Source organism: Eucalyptus grandis, chromosome 8 (assembly GCF_016545825.1).
Source record: "Eucalyptus grandis isolate ANBG69807.140 chromosome 8, ASM1654582v1, whole genome shotgun sequence".
NCBI lineage: Eukaryota > Viridiplantae > Streptophyta > Magnoliopsida > Myrtales > Myrtaceae > Eucalyptus > Eucalyptus grandis.
In genome coordinates this window covers 68,490,565-68,516,556 of record NC_052619.1, presented here as the reverse complement: position 1 = coordinate 68,516,556, position 25,992 = coordinate 68,490,565, and the positions used below count along the sequence as shown (strand labels likewise).

The 25,992-nt window shown below is 38.3% G+C and overlaps 2 protein-coding genes across 2 annotated transcripts; both read right to left on the bottom strand.

Annotated features, from left to right (window-relative positions):
• Positions 1-1,293: 1,293 nt before the first annotated feature.
• On the bottom strand, positions 1,294-2,899 carry LOC104417787 (linamarin synthase 1-like). Its single transcript, XM_010029002.3, has 2 exons — positions 2,374-2,899; positions 1,294-2,225 (listed from the first exon to the last, which is right to left on the bottom strand). Exons 1-2 carry the CDS (start codon positions 2,897-2,899, stop codon positions 1,294-1,296), a joined length of 1,458 nt encoding a protein of 485 aa, XP_010027304.2.
• A 6,206-nt stretch (positions 2,900-9,105) lies between these two features.
• LOC104415776 (linamarin synthase 2) lies at positions 9,106-11,093 on the bottom strand. Its single transcript, XM_010027132.3, has 2 exons — positions 10,388-11,093; positions 9,106-10,225 (listed from the first exon to the last, which is right to left on the bottom strand). The coding sequence occupies exons 1-2, from the start codon at positions 10,911-10,913 to the stop codon at positions 9,294-9,296; spliced, it is 1,458 nt and encodes a 485-aa protein (XP_010025434.2). The 5' UTR covers positions 10,914-11,093; the 3' UTR covers positions 9,106-9,293.
• Positions 11,094-25,992: the final 14,899 nt, after the last annotated feature.

The following is a 25,992-nucleotide window of genomic DNA, read 5'->3' as shown; positions in this document are numbered from 1 at the left end:
TTTATTAGGTAAGTAAATGTCGGATCTATGAAATCTCATTTGTAAAGATACTCTCAAAGCTTGAGCAGAAAATTGTAAGTTGAAATTATTTGTGCTCAATAAAGTGAGAATCATACCCTCTTATAGTATTTTCTACTAACACAAGTCATTTCTCAATCTAGTGAAAAAGATTTATCATCCCATTGATTTCTAACTATTGAACTTACTGATATCTTTGACCCATCGGAAACTTTTGGCACTTTTAATGTACTTTCCCCACTCTTCATCTTCTTGCTAAATTGTAGTTGACTGTTGATGCAGTGGCTGCTGATCATTTGGGGGAGCATGAAGAAGTATTTCTGATGGAGTTGGCTGAAAGATTAAAACGATCAGCCTATCATACTATCTTACCGTGCCGTCACACTGGAGACCCTTTATGCACGAGGCACGTTGCGATTTAGATCGTAGAGTCCAGATTATCTCATTTTGCTTGCCCGTAATGACGTTCCGCAAGTTACTCGGAAGGACTCTGGACAGTTTAAGCAGTTGTTTACCCTATCAAACTCCCTCAACCAAGCTGAAAAAGTCTGCCACTCTCATTTTCCTCTTTCGAAACTTAGAGAGACCCCCAGTGAATTTGGCTCGAGTACGCGCAGCTCGCTACATTTTAAAGTTCCGCATTGTCCGCTGCCTGTTTACGTGGAACTCGGAATTTCACGAACTTAGGAATGTAGATGACTTTCTTTATGCATTTTGATTCAACTTCAAGCCATTCCAATGGGTGTTGCCTTGTGTTTTATGATCAAAGAACAGGAATGTGTCCGCCTGATTTACCCTTTTCCTTTTGTTGTATTGAACAGTGGTGTGAATGGAAATGCGCAACTAATGGTTATAAAGGATGCAGGGCACGCCATCAATGTAGAGAAGGACCAAAGAGATGTATAAGATCTTGAAAACTTTCCTCATCGATCCGCTCACTCCAAATGGGTGAGGAAACCGGATGAACGGTCGAAAGGCGGACGGAAGGTCTTAAATTATTGAGGTTTTAATCACATGATACTCATGAAACGTGTCGCATTTGGGGATAGCACTGGGGTTTTTGAATTACTACTGTAATGCATGCTCGATTAAGACAGCAAATGCAATTATAGAATGTAAAGAAAGTAAAATGTCTTTATTCATATTATTTAATGCTGCATATACTAACAGACTTGAAACTAGAAGAGGGAAATCTTGAACCATGGTGTTTTTAGTTCTTCTCCTTTCGATAGATTTTTAGAATACGTGAAAATCTGGTAATGGATTTTTTTTGATCTAATCATTCAAATGGACAACCTCCTTAATAAATCTATTGAAGTCGTTGTACGATGGCCCTCTGCGACTGGCGGCTTCCACAGCTCTCTCCTTCCACTTCTTAGCATTCTCCCTCATCTTCTTCCCGCTGACCCCTTCCATCACTTCCCGAACAAAAGCTTCTATTTCCTCACGCCTTACATCCTGGTTTATTTCCATGCCAATCCCCCATTCAGTACATGCGTACCGACAGTTTGTTTGTTGCTCAGCAAAGAACGGCCAGCAAATGAGAGGAACACCTCCGCAGATACCTTCCAAGGTAGAATTCCACCTGCAGTGCGTTAGGAAAGTGCCGACTGATCCATGACTCAGGACTTGATCCTGCGGACACCAACTCGTCAAGAACCCTCTGTCTTTCACTTCCTCCAGGAACTCCGGTGGGAGGATTGCAGAATCACCCTTCACAACATCAGGCCTGATCACCCACAAAAATGGGTGCTTGCTATTTGCAAGCCCCCAAGCAAATTCCTTCAGCTGTTCCTCAGTCATGACAGTGATACTCCCATAGTTCAAATACACAACTGACTCGGCTTCTCTCTGATCGAGCCATTCGAGGCAGCTGTAGTCTTCCTTCCACAGATTCAAACTGAAAGACTTGACTGAGCTCGAGGGAATATCCTGGAGAAGCAAGGAAAGGGGCCCGGCACAGTAAATTTGAGGGGAAATGTCTGATATTTTCTCCAGTACTTCGTGTTCGAGCTCATTGAAGGTGTTGAACAAGATAGCAGATGATTTCAGGCAGTGCTGCGCTTCTTCTCCTGAGAAGTCGAACATGATGTCGTTCAGGTCTGTGGTCCGCATGAAGTTCGGGATGTCCTGGAGTCGGATGTTTCTCATGCTGGGGATCCAGTCGATGGGATCATCGAGCGTCCCATTGCTCAGGAAGTCTTCATCTGTAGTGAGGATCGAATCCAGAACTTTAACAAGAGAAACAGATGAATGGAAATAACTCATGAATGGGGAGATAACTAAACAAACAAGTAGTTATCTAGTGAATTTATCCGAAAGAAGCTGAAATGAATAAATAAACAAAGGAATTACCTTCGAATGGAACAATCCCTCTTTTAACAAGCTCTCTGTACTGCAAATAACCCATGAACCCACAAGCCGAGGCAGTCCAGAACTGAACCTCTTGGACTCCAAGCTCCCTCGCAACTTCACTGGCGAAGCCCGTCGCCCCATCTGATATCACACAAGTCACAGGCGGAACAACCTCGTCACTCTTGATCCTGGCAAGCAATTTCTTGAAAGGGCCCAAACAGTTCTTCCGGGTCGAGTCGCAGAGGGCCGGGGGATCCTGCATTGCATCGCGGTCCGACGGCGGGAGGCCATCCGGGATTGTCTCGAAGCGGAAGTTTTCGAGGTCTTGGAACAAGTCAGGTCCCTTAGACCGGAGGAGGCGGCGGTGATTGAACTCGGTGTTGACGAACGTGACGAAGACGCCGCGAGCATGAAGGAGCTTGGCGAGCTGCATCATGGGGTTGATGTGGGCTTGGGCCGGGAAGGGGACGCACACGGCGTGTGCATGTGTATGGGATTTTCTTGATTCTTGGGATGACGAACCCATCACCCAGGTCTCTCCCCAGGGCAAAAGATCCAGAAAGCGTACGCCGGGTGATGGAACTTGCAACTGATTTAAGTCTGCCAAATCTGCTCAAGTTCGGTCGGTCTTTCCAGATTTATATTAGATGCGCAAAAGAAGAGTTCATGGAATCGCCGTTAGACACGGGGAGATGCGTATACTTATAGGGTGATTGTATATTTCATTTTTGGGTTAATATCATGAAATATCTTAAATTGGTATGCCTATGATAAATTTATCATCTGTTTTTGTTAAATTTTATGGTTAAACTACCGAGTCAAACGACATGTGGTAGTTGATAGGTGTAACTTTGAAGTTTTACTTTGTGATTATCATAGATGTACTAACTTATAAATTTTCGTGATATTAATCCAATTTAATGAAAATTAACGGAGCGTAAATTTATTACAAATATGCCATTTAGAGATTTTTAGTAGTTAAAAACTAATTTGGGATGTAATTATTATATATGTATCGGTTTGAGATTTTTTTATAATACTGGCCCTTCATTTTTTTATACTAATCATAGTGTATGTAAATTTTCTGGTCTTTTAGATGTGAATGACTGCAAATTCTAGAAAGAAGACAAGGTGGTCAGGTGAGTTGATTACCTCTCGAACTTGTGAATTGTACTATCGATTTGATACATGCCTAACATCAATTCCTTAGGAGTTAATATCATGAAAAATTCTCAATTAGTATATTTATGATATATTTATTTTAAATTAGTTTTTGATCACCAAAAACCTCAAAATAGATATTAAATTTTATCATTAAATTATAGTTGACGGGTGTGCCAATTTGGGATTATAACCCCTCGGCGTTTGTCACGGGTTATTAATCCCATTTAACATAAACTAATAGAAAGTAAATTTGTTATAAATGTATTGGTTTTGGGTTTTTAGTTGTCAAATGTTAGCTTGGGATAAATTTACACATGTGTACTAGTTTGGAGTTTTTCATGCTATTAACCCATTTTTTACTTGATTAAAAAATAGGTGGATTGACAATGACAATTTCATAATGCATATATATAGGGATAAACATGATAGTATTAATTGTTTTCCACTATTTTGTGAGATCTTGCATGATTATCGCCAACTGTTTTAAATTTTGAAGTTGGTGTAATATTTAAATATTTTAATACTTGTGACTACAACATGGAATATACATCAAGAAGGTGAATAAGGGATCTGAAAAAAATTCAAACTCAAGGCATCCTTTTTTGATACCATGTAAGCTTTCGTGAGATCATTATCAACTGTTTTAAAATTTCAAGCCATTAGATGAATGCGTTGTTTAATACTTAAATATTATAAATAGGTGTATTTATTTAGGTAAGTAACTGTCGGATCTACAAAATCTCATTTGTATCGTAAAGGTGCGCTCGAAGCTTGAGCAAGTAGTTGAAAGTCGAAATCATTTGTGCTCAATAATGTGAGAATCAAACCCTGTTATACTATACACAAGTCATTTCTCAATCCAGTGATTTTTGCTTTAAATTTTTGTTTAGTAGTCAAGTATGATAAACATCTTTTCTATCGGTCTTTAAAAAATGTAGAAGATAATATCTAAACGCATTCTATTAATTAAGTGATACTAATCACTTGTTACAAAATTATTATTTACATTTAGATGTCACAATTCCTACGATCGAATATGTCCAAAATAATTATTTCTATTGTAAATCATCATATGTGTAGTGGTCAGCGTGATAATTGCTATATCCTAAGGACACATTTCTGGGGTTTACCAAAAGAAAAGGAGAGAGATGAACGCTTTGAGATATTGAATTTCAGTTGCAATTTTATAGATATCTCAACAGAATTACTCATGCAAACAGACAAGATGCTGCACGGCACTGAATTTCCTTTTCTGGCTTTTTTATTTTTTTAAATGCACCGAGTCCGATGGAGTAACATTTGGTAAGATTAGTCAAAACGGCAAAAAGTTACGTCTGTACGTGAATTAATAATTCTGTTCGAAATTGATCCGCATCATCATCATAGGTACGATGACCTGCCGTGGTTGTCCCGGTTCGTGAAATTGACCAGCATCCAGCATCATAGCGGGATGTTGGCACGTGGTCCGTGAAGAGGCTGTCTGATACAAAGTAAGAACAGATTCAATGGCTCTTCGATCATAATATTTTCAACATGAATGGAGGCTCTATCATAATAAAGCGAATCAGACAATTCAAAGTATCATTTGCCTTTGTTGTACTTTGTATTTTGTAGGTTTATTCCTGTTAAAAAAACGGCAACTTTAGGTCGGATCCTAATTTTAATCCAATTCCTTTTTTTTTTATCTCATGAAAATATACTAACGTTAAGTCGTGTCTTAATTTTGGGCCAAATCATTTTTTTTTTGTCTCATTCAAAAGCATAGGCCCAAAAACTTTTCTAATGTCTAAAAAAAAAAATCAGTTCTCAGCTTGTACCTAAATCTGGCACACAACAAGTTTCTGTGTCTAACGATGCCGTTAAAGATTCAACATGTTGTTCCGTGAGTATTTGGCTGAAACTTGATGGCAGTTAGATTTGGGTATTGAATGGAAATTAGTGTTTTTTTATTAGAAGAAAAAGGTTTTGGTTGGAATTGGGACACAGAGCAAATTGGTGCCTTTTTATGGGGCAAATATTTTTTTGGCCAAAATTGAGATTCCAATTAAAGTTCATGCTTTTTAAGTGAATTGAGCCGTATTTTGTATTTATGAGATTTTTTAGATTCTACTGAAAATTAAATTACAACGACCACTTTTTTTCTAGGTAATTTATTAGTAACTTATTAATATTTTTATGAAGCTGCTGACTTTTTCGTTAATTTGTAAAACGCCAACTTTTATTTGTATAATTTATCATTATTTCGATGTTACTAGCTCTCTAATGAAATTATCAAACTAAATTAGTGAGACTTACAACTTATGTTATATTAAATTACCAACTAATTTTGGATTACCAATTGCTGTTTAAGTTACTTATCAAACTCTAATTGTTTGGTTTGCTATACTAATTATTTTTATGTAGTTACCAACTTTTATTTTAGTGGTTAGCAAATCATTATTTACTAATCTTTTTTGGTGATTACCAATCTAAATTAATGTAACTCGCCAACTTTTCTCTCGTTAGATTACTACCTAATATTGGGTCTACTCTCATTGAGTTACTTATCAACATTTATTTGATTTTTTTATTTGCTAACTTTTCTTATCGCTGACAAATTTTTAGTTGCACTTTTTAGGTGCACCTTAATTTATTGACTCTTTCTAGAAAATTACTAGAATTGTTTATGTTAAACTATGTTTCAAGCTTGGGCCTATCAAACAAAATCTGACTGATGAGCATTGTGTGACTCGACCACGTGTGGGTTGATAAATCGGCGCGTAAGAATCGTTGGCTGAAGATTTCAACAAGCGTGAAGCGTGACTTTGTTGCCTTCTCCAAGTCCAATTTATCCCTTCTGATTGGATTCATTGGTATGCTGAATCTATTACCGCAGAAAGACTTCTTTTGTTCATACAGAAGAAGAAGGCGCTCTCATGTTTCTTATATATATATACTCGTGGGGTCAGCGGGTTGATAATGAAGGAAATTTGTGGGCTACTTTTTGTCCATTTTCTTGACTCTCTTCGAGAGAAGCCACTCCCTCGTGCTGACAAAATATTGGGTGGTCCTGGACCACCAGGTTAGTGTGATCTCCAACCACTAAGGAAGCGACACATGGAGGTGTGGGACCGGCTCACCAGCAAACGACTTTATGCACAAAAATAATTTTATTTTTCCTTCACTAGCCTGCACACACCTAGGTTGCACCGACACGGACATGCGACACGCGACACGACACGACACGACACGCCGATACGTTATTTTTCAAAAGTAGAAAATTTCGACACGTTCCGACACATTATATATTAAATAAATATTTTAATATATAAATGCATAAATAACTAAATAATAATAATAAAAAGAGCATAGAATTAATCTATACCAATAACATTAATCATACATTTGTTAATATCATTCATTGTTTTAATTTGACAAATTCAACTACATTTCATTGTAATAATCCATAAAACTTGGAGGAAAAAACAAGTAATCCACGTTTCATTATTAAATTTAAAATTTAACAATACGAAAAAAAATCAACATTCCATCATCAAATATAACAAAAATTCAATTATCCACATTATCTACTTCTTCTGAAAAAAAAAAAAAAAAACTCTCCAGCTCATTAAGTGAAAATTTGCACTTTCAAGCACCCAACATCTTCAAATGAGTATTAGAAATTTGTTTTAGCTTTTATTATTATTTTTTATATATTTATATTTAAACCCCAAAAGTTTTGGAAATTTGTAAAATAACCCGTGCGTGTCGAAATCACGTGTCGAAGGCAGTTGACTACGTGTCGGAGCGTGTCGGACACGTGTCGGAGTGTCGGACACGACACGAAGGGTGTCGGAGAGTGTCCGTGCAACCTTGGCACACACTAGCTCCCTACGCTCTCTCTCTCCTGCTCTGCACACATTTATTTCTTTGTCTCGTATTCTCTTTCCTCTTCGTGCTTTCCTTGTCCGAAGAAGAAGGACAAAGAGCAAACCTCTTTCCTCTCTACCGAACGCTCTCAAAAACTGAATGTCTTTCTTCACTCTTAGATTTGACTATTTCGTGCTCATTGCTGCATTGGTGTTGGTCGAACGGCCGTTCCCCTGCCGTCGCCGACAAAGCAGCTATCCCTCGCGTGCTCGAAAGGGAGTGAGGCAGAGGCAGAGGGGCCGGTGACTGCCCTCAACAGAGCTTCGAAATCTCAAAGTTCTTCGGGAGCAAGTATGAGCTTGATATAATTCCTAACAAAGAGAACCCGAATGAAAACAATACAGAATCACCGTAAGTGAGCAGTTTCTCCAACCCATTTACAGTTTTTGGAGGTTCAAATATTTGAAGATGAAATCCCCGAGAGCTTCAGAAGGAGATGGGACTTTCAAAAAGCATTCTGCCTCCAGATAAGTTTAGAACGAATGCGCTGCGAAAAGTTTCTCATTCTTCCCCTCCCCCCTCTTCTTCTGTCAAAATAGATGCGAAAGCATAATTCTTTTTTTCGTTTTCTATGGTTGGAGAAACTGCTGCAAAAGAGAGATAGAGTATCGATACAAACGAAACAATCTGTGGATCTAGTTCCGTCTGGTCCACAAGATACCAATACACCATTTCACTTGCAATCTTCTACGTGAGATTAACTATTAACTCCGTTCATTGGAGCACCACACAAGTCAGAGCTTTTCGATTCCCCATTATCAAACACAACCATCTAATAAAATCTCGCCTAGCAGCTTGCATAGAAACATGCGCTAACAAGAATAGAGTTAGCACAATTTAAAAACCAAGAGAAAAAGAAAAAAAAGAAATGGGCTATGTCAAATGTTGCCAAACCATTTTCTATACACAAACAAATCATCGTCTAAAATCCCGTCCCCTGAAGTCCTCACCAGCAGCTTCACGCTCTTCGACTTCTTCACCGGTTTCTTCTTCACCTTCGCGGCGGCAACCTTCTTCACAACTTTCTTCCTGGGCATCGCCTTTGCAGAAGTCTTCACTGCTTTTGCCGCGGGCTTCAACTGGCGGTGGCAATCGGCGATGGACAGCGAAGTGAGATAGAAGCCAAACGAGTTGCCTTCCCAATACTCCCAACTTTTTCTTTTCTAAAAGAAATGCCTCTTCTTCAATGCCCTTTCCCAGGCTCGTCCCCAAGCTCGTACTTGCTGTTGAATTGTGCGGAGAGTTCTTACGAGGGTTAGCTTGTAATTACACCCTTTAGTGATTCCCGCGTGGGAAGAGTTTTTCATCAAACTACGGGAATGTGCCCGTCTGATTTACCCTTTCCCTTTTGCTATATTGAACAGTCGTGTGAATAAAAATGCACAGCTAGTGGCATAAAGCATGCAGGGCACGCCATCAATGTCGAGAAGCCCCCAAGGAGATGTACCAAGATCTTCAAAACATTCGCCGTTGATCTGCTCGCTCCACATGGGCAAGGAAACCAGATGAACCGTTGGAAGGCGGACTGAAGATCTTGAATTGTCGACTTTTCGATCATATAAACTCGTGGAATGTGTCGCATTTGGGCATACTACTGGGATTTTTGAAATACTACTGTAACGCATGCAAGATTAAGACAGCAAATGCAATAATAGAAAGTAAAGAAAGTAAAATATCTTTATTCATATTATTTAACGCTGAATGACTTAAAATACAATGTCGAAGGAACTGGTGCAAACTAACATACTGGAAACAAGTAGTGAAATCTTGAACCCTGGTGTTTTCATTTCTTCTTCTTTTGACAGATTTTCGGCGTACGGTGGAATCTGGTAATGGTTCCCTTTGATCTAATCATTCAAACGGAAAACCTCATTAATAAATCTATTGAAGTCGTTGTACGATGGCCCTTGGCGACCGGTGGCTTCCACAGCTCCCTCCTTCCACTTCTTAGCATTCTCCCTCATCTTCTTCCCGCGGACCCCTTCCATCACTTCCCCAACGAGAGCTTCTATTTCCTCACGCCTCACATCTTGGTTCACTTCCATGCCATTCCCCCATTCGGTACATGCGTACCGACAGTTCGTCTGTTGCTCAGCAAAGAACGGCCAGCAAATGAGAGGAACGCCTCCACAGATACCTTCCAAAGTAGAATTCCACCCGCAATGCGTTAGGAAAGCACCGACGGATCTGTGACTCAGGACTTGATCCTGCGGACACCAACTCGTCAAGAACCCTCTGTCTTTCACTTCCTCCAGGAACTCCGGTGGTAGGATTGCAGAATCACCCTGCACAACGTCAGGCCTGATGACCCACAAAAATGGGTGCTTGCTATTTGCAAGCCCCCAAGCAAACTCCTTCAGGTGTTCCTCAGTCATGACAGTGATACTTCCATAGTTCACATACACAACTGACTCGGCTTCTCTCTGATCGAGCCATTCGAGGCAGCTGTAGTCTTCCTTCCACAGACTCGACCTGAAAGACTTGACTGGGCTCGAGGGAATATCCTGGAGGAGCAAGGAAAGGGGCCCGGCACAGTAAATTCGAGGGGAAATGTCTGCTATTTTCTCCAGTACTTCGTGTTCGAGCTCATTGAAGGTGTTGAACAAGATAGCAGATGATTTCAGGCAGTGTTGCACTTCTTCTTGTAAGTAGTTGAACAAGATGTCGTTCAGGTTTGTGGTCCGCATGAAGCTCGGGATATCCCGGAGTCGGATGTTTCTCATGCCGGGGATCCAGTCAACGGGATCATCAAGCGTCCCATTGCTCAGGAAGTCTTCATCTGTTCCATATAATATGCAGTGAGGATCGAATCCAGAACTTTAACAAGAGAAACAGATGAATGGAAATAACTCATGAATGGGGAGATGACTAAATAAACAAGTAAAGATCTAGTGAATCTACTCGAGAGAGGCAAAGATGAATAAATAAACAGAAGAAGTACCTTTGAATGGAACGATCCCTCTCTTAACAAGCTCTCTGTACTGCAAATAACCCATGAACCCACAAGCTGAGGCAGTCCAGAACTGAACCTCTGGGACTCCAAGCTCTTTCGCAGCTTCACTGGCGAAGCCCATCGCCCCATCTGAAATCACACAAGTCACAGGCGGAACAACCTCGTCACTCTTGATCCTGGCAAGCAATTTTTTGAAAGGGCCCAAGCAGTTCTTCTGGATCGAGTCGCAGAGGGCCGGGACATCCTGTGTTGCATTGCTGTCCGATGGCGGGAGGCCATCTGGTATCGTCTCGAAGCAGAAGTTTTCGAGGTCTTGAAGCGATTCAGCTCCCCTAGACCGGAGGAGGCGGCGGTGGTTGAACTCGGTGTTGACGAACGTGACAAAGATGCCGCGAGCGTGGAGGAGCTTGGCGAGCTGCATCATGGGGTTGATATGGCCTTGGGCCGGGAAGGGGACGCACACGGCATGTGCAAGTGCACGGGAGTTTCTCGATTCTAGGGGCGACGGATCCATCACCTGTATCTCTCTAGAGCAAGATCAAGAAGTGTATACTGAGTGATGGAAGTTGAAATTGATCTAAAGTCTGCCAAATCTTATTCAATTTCGGCTGGTCTTTTCAGATCTATACTAGATGCGGGAACGAGAGGTTATGCAAGTAGCGATAGACGAGGGAGACGCCCGTGTGTGAAATTTCAGCAACAAGCACATATGTTTATATAACACAACTTCCGGTGATTGGTGTATTTCATTATTTTACACCAATTATAAAATGCCTAGGGATATTCTGGTGTCCTGTAATTCAGCCAATTCTAGATTCCTGGAAGAAGACGGCAAGGTGTTCAGGTGATTTGATTGCCTCGAACACGTCCACCATGCCTTGGAAAGGTCATTCAATTTTTTTTTTCTTTTGGTAAAAGGTAATAAATATATTGAGGAAATGCTAAATGTACAAAAGATTTCGGCACCAAAACTTACACTCCAAATGAAGGATCATAAGGAGTGGAAGGAAGCCGAGATGTAAAAGCCAATAAAACGCAGCACACACACTACAACACAAACACCAAAAGACAAGTGTCACGGCCAAGAGGTTCTGGTAGCTAAAGGGCCATCCCTTGATGCGGAGGACCTCTGCGTTCGCTCGGATTCCCAACAAGTTTTCTTTCGGAACTTTCCAAGGGCGGGCAATACGGTAATTGAGCCGCCAAGTTCTAGAAGTCTGTATCTATTTATGTTGGTAGTTAGTAGTTGTCATTAATGTCGGTAGTTGAGGCGGTGTGATCTCGTCCACCAAATGAATTCTAGATTAACGGATGTAATCAGAGGCCCTCGAGTATAAGAAGGGTGCCCTCCTCTCATTTTTATCATCCAATCCTTTCAGCAATATAAAGCTTCTTTCTCTCCTGAGCTTTTCTCTCTAGAAACTTTCTCTCTCTACGATCGTGCTTCGACAATCCAAATCAATCCTAAAGTACCCGAGTCGCCGTGCGGTCACGATCCCAATCGATCGGCCCGTGACACAAGCATGGCATGTATAACCGGCTACCAAACAAGCCTCGAACGAGGAGGAACGACACCCGCGGTTCCAATGCAGCAGACGCCAGTCAAACTATGGATCCTTAAGAAAATAATCGGGTCAAAGGCCCAACTTCTCTGCAACCTTCTGTTTTTAAAATTATCTTCAACGTTCCTGAAAGTGATAGCCTTATCTCTAACCACTTTGAAAAGATGGTTCTTTATGGCTGGGATAGTAAGAGGTTGATCTTTGAAGAGGATGCTATTTCTAGTTTTCCAAATGATATGACAAAGAGCACTGAAGGAAAAACGAGCAATGCACTTATAGAAATCTTTATACATAAAAAAAAGTAGCGGCCCAATGGAGGTTTTCCCTCCAAATCCTGTTGTGCCAAGGCAAATTGCATCTGGAAGCTAAAAAAGCGGCGCCGGTCGTGACACAAGAAACCAAAAAATAATTGATCAATAGAGTCAGGCATACTCTTGCAAACGCATAGGAAGCACTCCCAATTCTACCATAAGATAAAAAGAGAGCTGAGTGGGAAGTCTGCGCTTGGCCATAAGCCAAAGATTAAGCTGATAACGTGGTGCTATGGCGTTGCTCCACACGTCATTCAATTTTTGATACACGACCAACATCAGTTTCCTAGCTGATGAGACAATGACTGGATCAAAAATGATAAAATTTTTGGCATTTATTAGTTATATTTTATAGGTGTGCTCGAAACTCCAGCATGGACTCGACCATCGAAATTGCTTGCACTCGATGATGAAGTGAGAATCAAGCTTCGTGATGATGTTTTCTAGTCTATACATGCCCGTTTTGATGTAATTACTTTTTACAATCGATCTCTTGAAAACGTGAAATCAAAGTGGGTGATAAAGTCGCTATGACTGCATATGTCCAAAACGTCTCCTCCAATTACCTGTGCAAGCTGACAAATACGGCCTGACAATTTACCTAGTTGCGTCCGCTGGACCAGGTCCATAATGTGACCAGGTCCATACAATAACTATTCAGCACTCCTGCGATTATCAACAAACTACGCTTCGTTTTCTGGCTGCTCTTGAAGCGCATCGAGCTCGTCGAACGATGTTGGACAGTGTGATTCGAAATCCATCCTCGGGGAACTCCAGCGCCGAGACAAGTCAAAAGGACAAAGGGTCGCGTCTTTTTGCTTATCTAGGAAGACGTCGAGAGAGAGGTTGAGGAAAGATGTAAACTATTTGAAGCAGTCTAATGCAAATTGAGCATGACGACTATGATCGGGCGCTACTATTGTTGTTACATAGTTTGTAAATCATGGACGTTTGTAGCCAATTTACAGACTTTTGTCTGTATAATTTACTTGTGTTTTGAATACACCCTCCTATAAAAAAATTTACTAATCTAAATTAGAGCGACTTACCAAATTTTTTCACATTAAATTAATCAGTAGTTTGGGCCATCAATTTAACTTATTTACCGAATTTGGTTTCTGTTTTCTTGACTTAGCAATTTTTTATAAAGTTACCAACTTTTGTTCACCTTGATTAACAATTTCTTATTTACTAACTCTTTTTAGCGTTTACAATCTAATTTAGCGTGACTTGCCAAATTTTCTTATGGTACATTACTAGCTAATACTTGGTCAAGTCTAGTTGAGTTACTCGCAGATATTTTGTTTTACCGTTTACAAACTATTATTTACATTTCTCAACAGCACCTTGATCTACCAACTCTTTTAAAAAATTATTAACTTCATTTTCTTTTGATCAACAATTTTTTTATATCTTCTACAACTTTTATTTACTTTATTAACTACGTCTTATATTTATTGACAAATTGCTAACTTCAAGTTAAGTGATTTATCTACATTTCTTTGATTAAGCTATAAACTAGTTTGAGATTACTCTCATTTGAGTAAGTCAGCAAAGTTTTTTTCGTTTATTTAATTTACCAACTTTTCTATTGTGTTACTTAAATGGAAAAAAGCTTCTAAGTCATTGAAATAGAGATTTATAATATCGTATAATAGTTGATAAATTTAAAGCGTCTATAAGAAAAGTAAATAAAAGTTGGCAAAAGATAAGAGAATTACTAGAGAAGAGAAGTTGGTCATTCAAGGCGCAATTTTTTGGCATTTTTTTTAAAACTATTCAACATCTAATAAATCTAACAACACAAAAATTCCAAGAGTCCAATACAAAATTCACAAATCAACTTGATTCATATCTTGCATTGCTCAAACCGAAACAAGGGGATGAGATGACATGAAACACAACAGCTATACACATGAAGAACTACACTTCGATAAAGCTCTTAAACTTTCAATTTGTTCAATTTAGTCCATTAACTTTTCAATATAAACCAACTTGGTTCTTTGGTTCTATTAACAAGTTTTCATAATTACAACATTACCTAGATTTTACAAATATCTTTTCATTTAAGTTGTATTCAAGAATCAACCATTTCGGTCTTTATAGATATGATGACAGTTCAAAGCAAGTAAATTTGACTTATGCTCTTTATAATAGTAAAGTATAAACACCCTTAGAGCTGTCTCAGATTGATATTTTTTCTATTTTATGCCAATGTATCTCATGAGGATATCTTTCGACCAATAATAATAATAATAATAATAATAATAATAATAATAATAATAATAATAATAATAATAATAATAATAATAATAATAATAATAATAATAATAATAATAATAATAATAATAATAATAATAATAATAATAATAATAATAATAATAATAATAATAATAATAATAATATCACGAGGATATCTAGAAATGATATTAATTCATTTATAGATATCCATACATATACTAATCAAATTCAAAATCTTGTTCCTTATTCTTTAGACAACATGGAACACACAAGAGTGAAAATTATATTAATGTAAAAATTTAGGAAAAAGATCTATAAAGGTACGGGTGGTTATAGATAAATTAACATCGGTCCTAGATAATTTTAAGAAAACACTTAGGCTAGAAAGAGTAGATATATTAATCCAATATGACTCTTAATTAGTTTCTACTTAATTTTAACCGCCAATTCACTCTGTTGATTTATGAAAATGATTGAAATAAAAAGGTATTCTAAATTTTCAGTGAAATTGCCATTACGAATAATTGTGAATAGTATCGAATAACTAATTTGACTTTATTATAGAAAGTTGATGGAGTAGATTGAACAAATTGAATGCTTAAAAACTACATCAAACATTTAGAATTAGTTCAAGAATGATATTTGATAAATTAAAAGTTTAAGGATGATATTACAAATGAGGCCAAAATTTAGAGATGGTTAATGTCAATTTCCTTGCTTGAAATTATTAATTAAAAAGAAATGGGACCTCAACGTGGACCTTCGTCTTGAATTATTATCTAGTCCATGGCCTTCTGTTCAACAGATGTAGAAAAATATTAAGTTCGCAAATAAATAAAGAAAAGAAAATGCTCACGTGTCTTTATTCCACGTGTCAGTAGATATTACACTTAGCATAAGCTTTCTCAAGTTTTATCAATCACATCTTCGCACACAATTTAAACATACAATTTATCTTACCTCATAGAGGCACTACTAATTTGTTAAGGTCAATTAGAAATTCAAGTACAGTATAAGAATACATTTTACTTCCAAGAACTAGAAATTTAATGGATATGGATATTTGGTTACGGTAGATAAATCTAACGTCCTTTTGACACATTTTCTTTTTATTTCAAAAATATTTTGCGAGCGCTCTCGGCTAATTTTAATCTTAATTCATTACCATGTGAGAAGTGATCTTGCGCAATCAAAATTTAACACTTAATAAATCAATGCAGTAAATAAATTTCTAAGAATGGGAAAAGACCGCAATGCATTTACTAATCATAACTTCATTATGATAATGCCCAAAGTGATCCGCAAGATTGTTAATAAAAAAAAAAAAAACACGTGTCTGGCCTAAACAAGATTTCTAGATGCAACGACATTTAATTCTTCACGGGTTTTTCTTGTATTTATAAAAATGAATCTATATGCAATGCATCGGATGAAATTTTAATCTAAGTTATGTCTATGTAAATTCTAAGTTAAACTAGAGACATGTGAATAGAATTTAAATGCAATTTATACGCAAACTAATCCTAATGACAAGCAAAAGAACTATAAACTAACTACCTTGACATGTAATTTGATTTATATAAGCCTAAAGTAGCATGCATTAATGAACTAAAAATGAAATCTGAGTGACATGTATGCTATGTTAATTAAATTTTACTGAATATGACCTATATGCAATTCTCATGACATGAAATAGAATTAATCGTGACTTAACCCTATATTCAATTATGTGAGATTGTTATTTTTGTGTTTTCTTTTTATAGATATTAAAATTATATGTAATGCATGAGATGCAATTATGGCATGACCTAAAGCATATGACTACTAAGTGTCATGTAATATGTGACATGGAATTTACGAAATTAATTAATTCTAGATGAGATATACATGCAATACTTTTTTGGATTTTCTTTGGAAATTAAATAGGAAAATGCCTAAATCTTGATGATTACCTAAATCGAATTAGGAAATAATTCATATTAAATCCTAATCAAAAGTAGGTAATTTACTAATTACTACATCATTCGTAATGCAAATAAGATATGTAATTTCTGAATTAGGAAACTAAACGCAATGCAATATAAACTAAACGTAAGTAATTTTTTTGATATATTTTATATAATGCATGTTCCTATCGAATCACATATGAAATGTAACACCCTACATGATTGACGATATATTAAATATTTACCACAACCAAAAAAGGAAATAAATTTAATCGAGGATTCAATCTTTGAACCAGTTTACTTAATGGTTTGATATGTGCACGGGTGAGGCTAATTCATCAATTTTTAATTGGCAGGTGGGAACCACGGCAGCTTTTGCACGCGCAAAGCCCTTCTCTCCATTATTCATCGTCCTCGACAAATCCACCTACTTTTTACAAGTCTCTTCACTGCTCATGAGTGGCCCGCATGGTCACTGGAAGCTTTGCCCCCGGAGAAGGTCCTGGGTGAAGCCGTCGGCGGTGGTCGCCCCCCTCTCCGGTTGATGGCGGAGCTTCACCATCACCAAATTATCACTGGAAATGCTCCTGCTTCGCTTTCATTTCCTCGTTGTATTCATCATCTTCATTGACAACTTACCCAAAATTCATCACCAATATCCTTCTTCTCCACCAAGACTCTGAAAAAGAATGAGCATGTGTTAAAAAAAAAAAAAAAAAAACGAAGAGGCTGTGATGATTCGCACGTACGCAGGCACTGAAGACTGGATGTATCTTGGCAAGGTGGCCAGAACCGGTCGCAGCCATGGCGGGATTCCTTTTAATTGTCTTATCTAAGGCGAATTCGAGCCTCACTATCTTCCTACACCATTTCTCCTAATTTCCTTTTTCTTTTCTTCCTTTTTCCTAGATGTGATTATCTTATTTAAGGACGAGTTCCTATGTTTTACCTTGCCAAAAGAAGTTGGGTTTGTTGTGGGGATGGACAGTGGAGAGTGACTATGGACGAAACGATGGATTATCGGGAAAGATGAGCAGTGAAGAGAGGAAGATAGGCTTCATCAGGGCAAGTTGCAGCCCACTTGTCAAATAAAAATTGATGAGCGGACCTTATTGTACAAGTGTCAAACAATAAATAGCCTGATCAATAATATTAAGTAGAGGGATAGTTCTACCTAATATTTTCTTGGAAGATACATTGGGTATGCTTGACAGTTCATTTGAATGAATGGCTACTCCACTTTTTGGACGTTACATGTTCGAAAGCCCCACTTATTAGGAGATTTCAAATCATCCTTTCTCTCTCCCCTTCGTTACTCTCTCTCCCTCCCCTCTCTTGTTAGCTCTTTTAGTCTCATCTCCATCACAAGAGTACTGGGAAATGAGAAGTGAAGAGTGAAGAAGAAGAAGCCGCTACCACACAAGGAAAAGCAAGCGAAAAAATCAATGAAGACGAAAGAACATATCATTTTTATCAATGAAATGGAAATAGAAAATCGGGTTAAAGTATGAATGCGAGATCACTTAAGATATTGATTCAAACATGAGACTCATTAACTCTTATAGGTGAAATGGGAATAGAAATTCAAGTGTTAAGATATCAATTTGAACGTCGGATTCATCAGCTCACATTAGTGAAATGAAGACGAAAAATTGAGTTAAGATTTCAAAATCGTTATGTCACATAGAAAATTGGGTCAAGATTTTGATTCGAATGCAAGGCTTGAAATTGAGCTAAGATAGGAGGGGACTTTGAAATCTCCTGTTCGGTGAGGCCTATCAAACGGATGACAACCAGAGAGTGGAGCGACCGCACATGGATGTAGAGTGCCGGACCCATCAAATAGTTTCTCCTTTTTACTGTGAAGCTTCACTTGTCCTCTCAGCATGTCATCCAATCCGTCCAAGACAGTTGATTGGCTCTGCTGCAGATTTATAAGGATAAGCAATGTAAGGAACAAGACAAAGAAGGCAATAATAAGACAGGGTGAGGTGTGCAGAGTCCATTCAGCACAAAAAAAGAACTCCCTTTTAGTAATATTTTGAGCGCAAGGTGTAGTAGTCCTCTGGTCTTTTATGCTTTCTTTCATCAGCCAAACAGAAGGGAGTCTCCCACTGTTCGAACAAAAGGGAGGGCTGAGCACCAAGTTCGTGCTGTAAATACCATGGAAATTGAATATAATTATAGAATTAGAGAACACTCAAGTATATAAGCAATTATAATTATGTGATTCTCCAATTCAGTAATAGATTATTGAAGGTTGGCTCAACCTAGAAGTAGTAGGTGTAAGAGTTTTCCTAATGTGGACTACATTAATTGATACTGTAATTTACTGTTTTTACAGCTACTGTAAAACATGGTTGGTTTAAGATGAGATAGAATGTTTCTTAATTAGTCTAATATGGGGCTGACTAGTGTAGGCCGAGTTGAGCCTAGCTCATAATGAGGGGGCCTGGCTGGAAACTCTATAAATAGTGCTCAAGTCTCTCATCTAACTTTAATTCTCACATGTATCCTCACCTAAGGGGCGTTTACCTAACGCTACACGTGAGGGGGCCGCCTTATTGAGCCAGTGATACGAAGGGTAATAGAGGAGAAAGACTTGATGCGTGGATCCCCTTGATGAGTGGATAATCCCCTTTCTGCTTCTGCTTTATGTTCGATGGATCCCAAAATAGATGCGTTAATTTTTCTACTCAATTATGCATGTTTTTGTTTTAGTTATGGAGATCTTGGGGTTACGCAATTTGCGTCCAACATGTGGTATCAGAGCAACCATAACCCTAGAACTCGAACGCATAAGATTTGTGCCATAATTTGTGATTTTCGTGATTTTTTGTTCAATAAAAATAAAATTAAATCACAAATTTAGACTAGGCTCGATGAGACGAGCAAGACGGTCAGAGGCGCGTCGCCGGGGGAGGTCTCACGCGCTCCCATGTGTGTCCACGCGCCGCCAGGGTGTCGGAGACGTGCCCACGCGCGGTCACGTGCCCTCACGTGCTCCCATGCATGAGGCGCGGCTCGCGCGTGTGCTCCACGCGCTGCGCACTTAGGCGACGCGTGGGGGCGCATGGAGCCTCCGTTTGGCGCGTGGCTGGCGGCGTTGGATTCGTGTGGCTGTCCTCTATCTTGTGGTGAATTTATTTTATATGTTTAATAATTTTATGGATGTGAAAATACATACAAAATCCTAAATACGCGTATTTTAAATATATTTTTGTGTATTTTTCTTGTATTTATGTGATTTTGAAAATACAGGTGATGGGTTACTAATATGTTATTACATAAACATTATGAATGTGTGATTCATTAATAAAATCAAACTTTATTATAAATTGAAACTGGCTTAATGAGATACAATAAGTATGGGATAATATTTGAGCTATGTATTGAGCTGATGAGAAACAGTAAAGGTTATGAAACTTTCGTTGCTCAAGCATATTCCTTGACACGCTAGTAATCTTTGAATGATGGACGTCTTAAGAACTTATGACCAAATTGATTCTACTGATTAACACATCTGCTGAATGTTGGTGATGCATGTCAGTTAAGTTATTGCATATTGTATATAAACTCATCTGGTTGCTAGTTAATGTCTATCAAGTTGAATATTTTTATGATTAAGAAGTATGACGGCATTTACACAGAGCAATTGTATCTATTGTTATAGTTTAGATATTTGGTTATGTGTTTTGACTCAATTTATAGGCCACTGGTTGATGCAATGATAATTTGTTACTTAAAATTGACTAATAAATCAGCTATTGGCCTTGGAGTCATGTTTTGCCTTATGAAACTCATGAGCAATAGTTGATAAGCTATTAAGCTTGTCAATCTAGAGTACCCTGTATTGCTATTTATGTTAACTTGTGAGGGATCCTTTGGATCGGCATTCTTTTAATGTTGTTCAAGTAATCGATAATCGGGATGTATAAGAGATCTTTCTTTTTTGTTATGAGAAGTTTCTTGTGTTGCTGTAATTAGTGATTTCATTGGAATCTATCTTTCAAGTTCGCTAAATATAGATACATATATATATATATGTATAGATACATATAAATATATGTATATGATTAATTTTTATTAATGGATAAAGCAATGTACTTAGCATGATATGTGATTTTAGTGATAACCTGCCCCTATCATTAAAGTTAAGTTTATATCCCTGGTATGAGAGAGTTTCAAAGATTCAATTGAGCACGCGTGATTGGGTTTGAGAAATTTCGGTCTTGTATGCTGATTGGGATGTCTTTTAGTCTAATGCGTAGTCATACTCCCAAATGAGATGATTGTGTATTAGTTCATGAAGGGATATATGATAATGTGGTAGAGGATTAACTGATCCCAATGGTTCATCTGCTCAAAGGTGATGAATTCACGAAGATTAGAATATATTCTTATAACCGCTATCATGTGGAGAGTGTATAACTGCATGTCATGTACTCTACCCAAATGTGATTATATGATTATATGTGTAACTCTCTAGATGTGTACTTGTACGTTAAGTTATACGGTACTCACATGATGCTAATTATATACATTGCTTATTTTTCAGTCATATTTTCTATAATTAATAACTTCACTATTATTGAGGTTTTAACTGCTTCAAATTTTAAGTTGTGGACAAATGATTTGTTGCTTGAGAAAAGAGCATTAAAATTTTGCTTAATGTCCATGAAACGTTTCATTCTGGAACATTTGAAAAGTGGCTTGTTTACTGATTGCACTGCTAAAAGATGATGAAAGCTTTAATGGCTTGAAGTTATGTTTTATCTAATACCGAAATTAGGACACATCTGCAAAAATTGTGTTTAAGTTCTAATGGCATATACATCTCGTATATGGTTGAAAATGTTGTTTCCAAAAGTTTTCTATTTAAGGAATAATCTCACACATGTCTAAAAGAAGAGTATAAAAGTTGATAATGTTGATATTATGTCTACTCTTAACGGTTATCTAAAGACTTCTATAGATTATCGTGGAAGTAAAATTACCGAGATAAAGAATAAAACAATTACAATTAGTCTTAAAAAGTTGTTAGGCTTAATAGTGGCCGTGAGTATATTGGCGAGTATGACAATGCGAAATAGTTTAAGGTCATTTGTCAAATATTTGATAGATTCTGAGGTGGTAACTTAATTACCATGCCTGAAAATCCTGATAAAAAGATTTGGCTGATGTGGCACTCCTCGACGGCCCCTGATCCGTTAGGGTCACCACAGGTACTTGTCACTTATCCTACTACATATCAGTTCTTGAAGCTTTTTAATTAAAGTGAAACCATAGCTCATAGGGATTGATCAATAAAATTCTTTTCCCCCTTTTCTCCTTTTTTTTTAAAGGTTCCAGTGCAGCTCATCAACGGAAGCATAAACGAGTCTCACCATTCCTCACTCCAATAACAATAATACAATGCACACCAACTACGCACCAAAAGAAAAGACAAAGCCGAGTCACTTTTATTTACATTTTCACGATGGACATCTCGGGTCGGTATAGCAAAAAGGCCAAGATTTTTAACTATACTTGGCCATAACCCAAAAGAGGACTCGACCCTATATCAAACATGTACACCCCTCTATCAACAAGCGTCGGCTATCCCCAAAAATTGTCAGCTCCCACTAGTCATACGTGCCATCACACCCAACCCGGTGCATCGGGCAGCAGCGGCGGTAGCATCCCTAGCATCACCCCATTGCGTTGAACGTGAACGGACAAAAACTCTTGGATAATAGGGCCATCAGCAGAACCCACATCGTACATCACCAATACACGGACTCGGACATACTCCAGACCAAGTATACTAATACAGGAATGCTCTGTGCACTCCATCTCAACCTCAGTAGGTATGCCATAGAAGGTACCACGCACAACTAGTGAAAGAGGCATATTTCTAATCTGAAATGTTAATCCCTAAAAGGGGTGAGTACAACCACTCAGCAGTAAAAATCCACCAAACTACACAATGCATCAAACAGAACAATCAAGGTATCATGAATAAAACACATATCATTCATGCATTCAAGCATACCTCACCTTGCAGCCATGCATATATCACCATACGATGTACATATATCACCATGCATTTATACCTATATCATCAAGTAGCCATGCATATATCATCATGCAACGTGCACATACCACCATGCACTTCAGGCTTGCATTCCCATGCGGTTCATCCCATGCCATAAGCACACACCCATGCACATGATTCAATTCTCGATCTTTATCTTTCAATTAGATCACATCATTTTTTTTTCCAGGGACCAATGTTTGCATCCCTCAATTTATCGCTCGCATCCAACCTGGCATCGCGAGGAGTCTCTGGCACACACCTCCGGGCATCCGGCACACACACTCCGGGCATCTCGTACCTTAACTAGCATTACGAGGAATCCCCCCCAGCACACACCTCCAGGGCTTCTAGCACACACCTCCGGGCATCTTGAAACTCCCGAGGACATCTGGCACACACACTCTGGGCATCCGGCACACACACTTCGAGCATCTCGAAACTCCCGAGGCATCGTTGGCTCACACCTCAATTTATATTCACACATTTATCTCAATTTCAACATGGCATTTGATGCAACAATATCAAAGGTCTCAACCAGCTTTTGATGTCATATAACATGCCATATGTCACTACATATGCAGCATAATCAACCACTCAAGACATTATATCACATGGAGCAATTTCATTTATTTTTGAAAGTGCAGCAAATTTCCGGATAAAAACATATTGCACTCCTTTGGTCATAATTCTTGAAAAATTAGTAAACAGCCTTAATAAATTCTGAAATATTCGACATGTTATGTACAAGATCTAGAGGAAAATGTTCCGTGAAGGACACCATATCAAAAGAACATCATACAATTCGGTACAGTCCACGCATCACAGTCTTTATAATTTCGGAATATTGCCATACATAGTTTTGTTCACAAATTTGATAAAAATCCTAAATCAGCTCCAAAAATTCTGAAACTTTTATATGTTATAGAAGAAATCCAGAAGTAAATATTTCATGAAGAACTCGAAACCATATTTGTGATAGATTAAAAACTATAATAACCATAACCATCCATAACCCTCGGCACCGAATTCCAGTTCTAACCGTTTTGAATAAAGATTGTTTCAACAACCTAAACTCATCCATTTCCTATAAATTTTTAGTATGTTACTCCTTAACATGTCATCTTCAACTTTCATTCAGAACACGAGATCGAATTTCAACCGGAGAATTTTATAAAATTCACAGAATCATACTAGGTCAGCATTACGATTTCCAGATCTGACTTCTTCAAAGAAAAATCTTCTGAAATTTTGATATGTTACTCTCCAAGAAGTTCTCTACAGCTTTCATCAAGAAGTTAAAATGAAATTTCAACTAAAAAGTCGCATGCAGCTCACAAATTCATCAAAGGTCGGACTGCCTTTCTAGAAAACAGAATGCAAGGCTACCATATTTTTCCCTAGAGCTTCGAATTTCTTCACTTCTACCACAACCAAGGTTTATCATCCCTTACAACACATATCACAGCAAGCAAAGGGTAGGTTTATGGACTCTACTTGCCTCTAATCCGAGCACAACACAGCAAGCCAAGAGGGCGGGGCAAGGCGGGACTCGGCGGCTCGACGGCAGCGAACGGCCTCCCTCTTTCCCTTCTTCTCTCGCTCGCTCGCTCTCTCCCTTTCTCTCTTCCTCTCTTTCTCTCGGACGGTCACTCTCTCTCTTTTTCTCTTTCTCTCGTGCGACGCCCCCCTTGCTCAATCCGCCCCTTCTTCTTTTCTTCCCCCTCATGATTAGCATGTAATCATCACAAAAATTACAAGGGGACACTTGGATAATCCTTGCCACTTGGTAATTTCCATGCAAGAGGATGGGCCTCTCATGGGCCACCCCTCCATCTGTCGACAACCCTATGGGTTTCATGGGCTGGTCGAGACGGCAGCCCTTTCCTTTGGGCTTCACGGACCAAGCCAAAAGTGTCGAATGGTGGGGCTATGGGCTGGTTTGGTCCTTAATTATCCAGCCCACCATCATTCTTAATAATCCCACTTTAATTTCTTACTTATATAAATACCTAATTACACTTACTCACTTGGCCATAAAGCTTGCAATATATAAAAAAAAAAATCAAATCCATAAGGTGCATAGCCAAGAACAAAATTCTTATTATCAAATTATCCTATAGTACCAACTTTGATAACCCAAGAACATAAGATATCTTTCCATTAAAGTGTTCGGCCTTAATCTATTACAATTTTCGGTCTAAAGGCCACAACATACTTCAACAACACAACCATTCACTTTTCCATAGGTCGTAATGCCTTAAAAAATTGCCATGAAATTTTGGGATGCCACAATTCTCTCCTCCTTAGAGAATTTCGTCCTCGAAATTAGACATCACTTATGCCTTTTGAAACAAGTAATGGTACTTTTCCTTCATCGATTTCTCACTCTCCCATGTGGCTTCCTCCACATCGTGATGTCGCCATAATATCTTTACCAACGGGATTTTCTTGGTCCAAAGAATTTGCTCCTTTCGATCCAGTACTTGCATAGGCTCTTCGATGTATCTCACTTTCTCATCCACTTTGATGGCTTTATGATTGAGTATGTGATCAGGATCCGGTTGGTACTTTATCAACATCGACACATGAAACACATCATGTAAATTTCCCAATTTAGGAGGCGGCGCCAAACAATAAGCTACATCTCCTATTCTTTCAAGTATCTTAAAAGGTCCAACAAATCTAGGGCTGAACTTACCCTTCATTCCAAATCGAGATATTCCTTTCAAAGGGGATACTTTAAGGAATACATGATCTCCCACATTAAACTCTAAAGGCCTTCTACGCCTATCAACATAGTCTCTTTGTCGATTCTGGGTATAGTCTCTTTGTCAATTCTGGGCCGTCTTAAGTCTTTTCCTGATTATCTTAACCGCTTCTGTAGTAACTTGCACTAGCTCGGGTCTTGTCAATTTTCCTTCACCTACTTCATTCCAACAGATAGGGGTTTTATACCTTCTTCCATATAATGCTTCATATGGAGCCATGCCTATACTTTTATGAAAACTATTTTATAGGCGAACTCTATTAGGTGCAAATTTTCATTCCAATTTCCTCTAAAGTCAATAACACAGGCTCTTAGCATATTTTCTAGAGTCTGGATCACTCTTTCTATTTGTCCATTTGTTTGAGGATGAAAAACAGTACTAAATTGAAGCTTTGTCCCTAAGGCATTTTGGAGACTTCGCCAAAAATTTGAAGTAAACCTAGAGTCTCGATCAGAGGTGATTGTTACAGGAATACCATGTAAGCGTATTACCTGGCTTACATACATCTCAACAAGTTTATTCATTGAATAGTTTATGCGGACAGCTAGGAAATGGACAAATTTAGTCAAGCGATCCACTATCACCTAAATCAAATCGTGACCATTTGATGTCCTTGGCAGTCATTGCACAAAGTCCATTGTTACATGCTCCCATTTCCACTATGGTATGTCTAACGGTCTCAATAG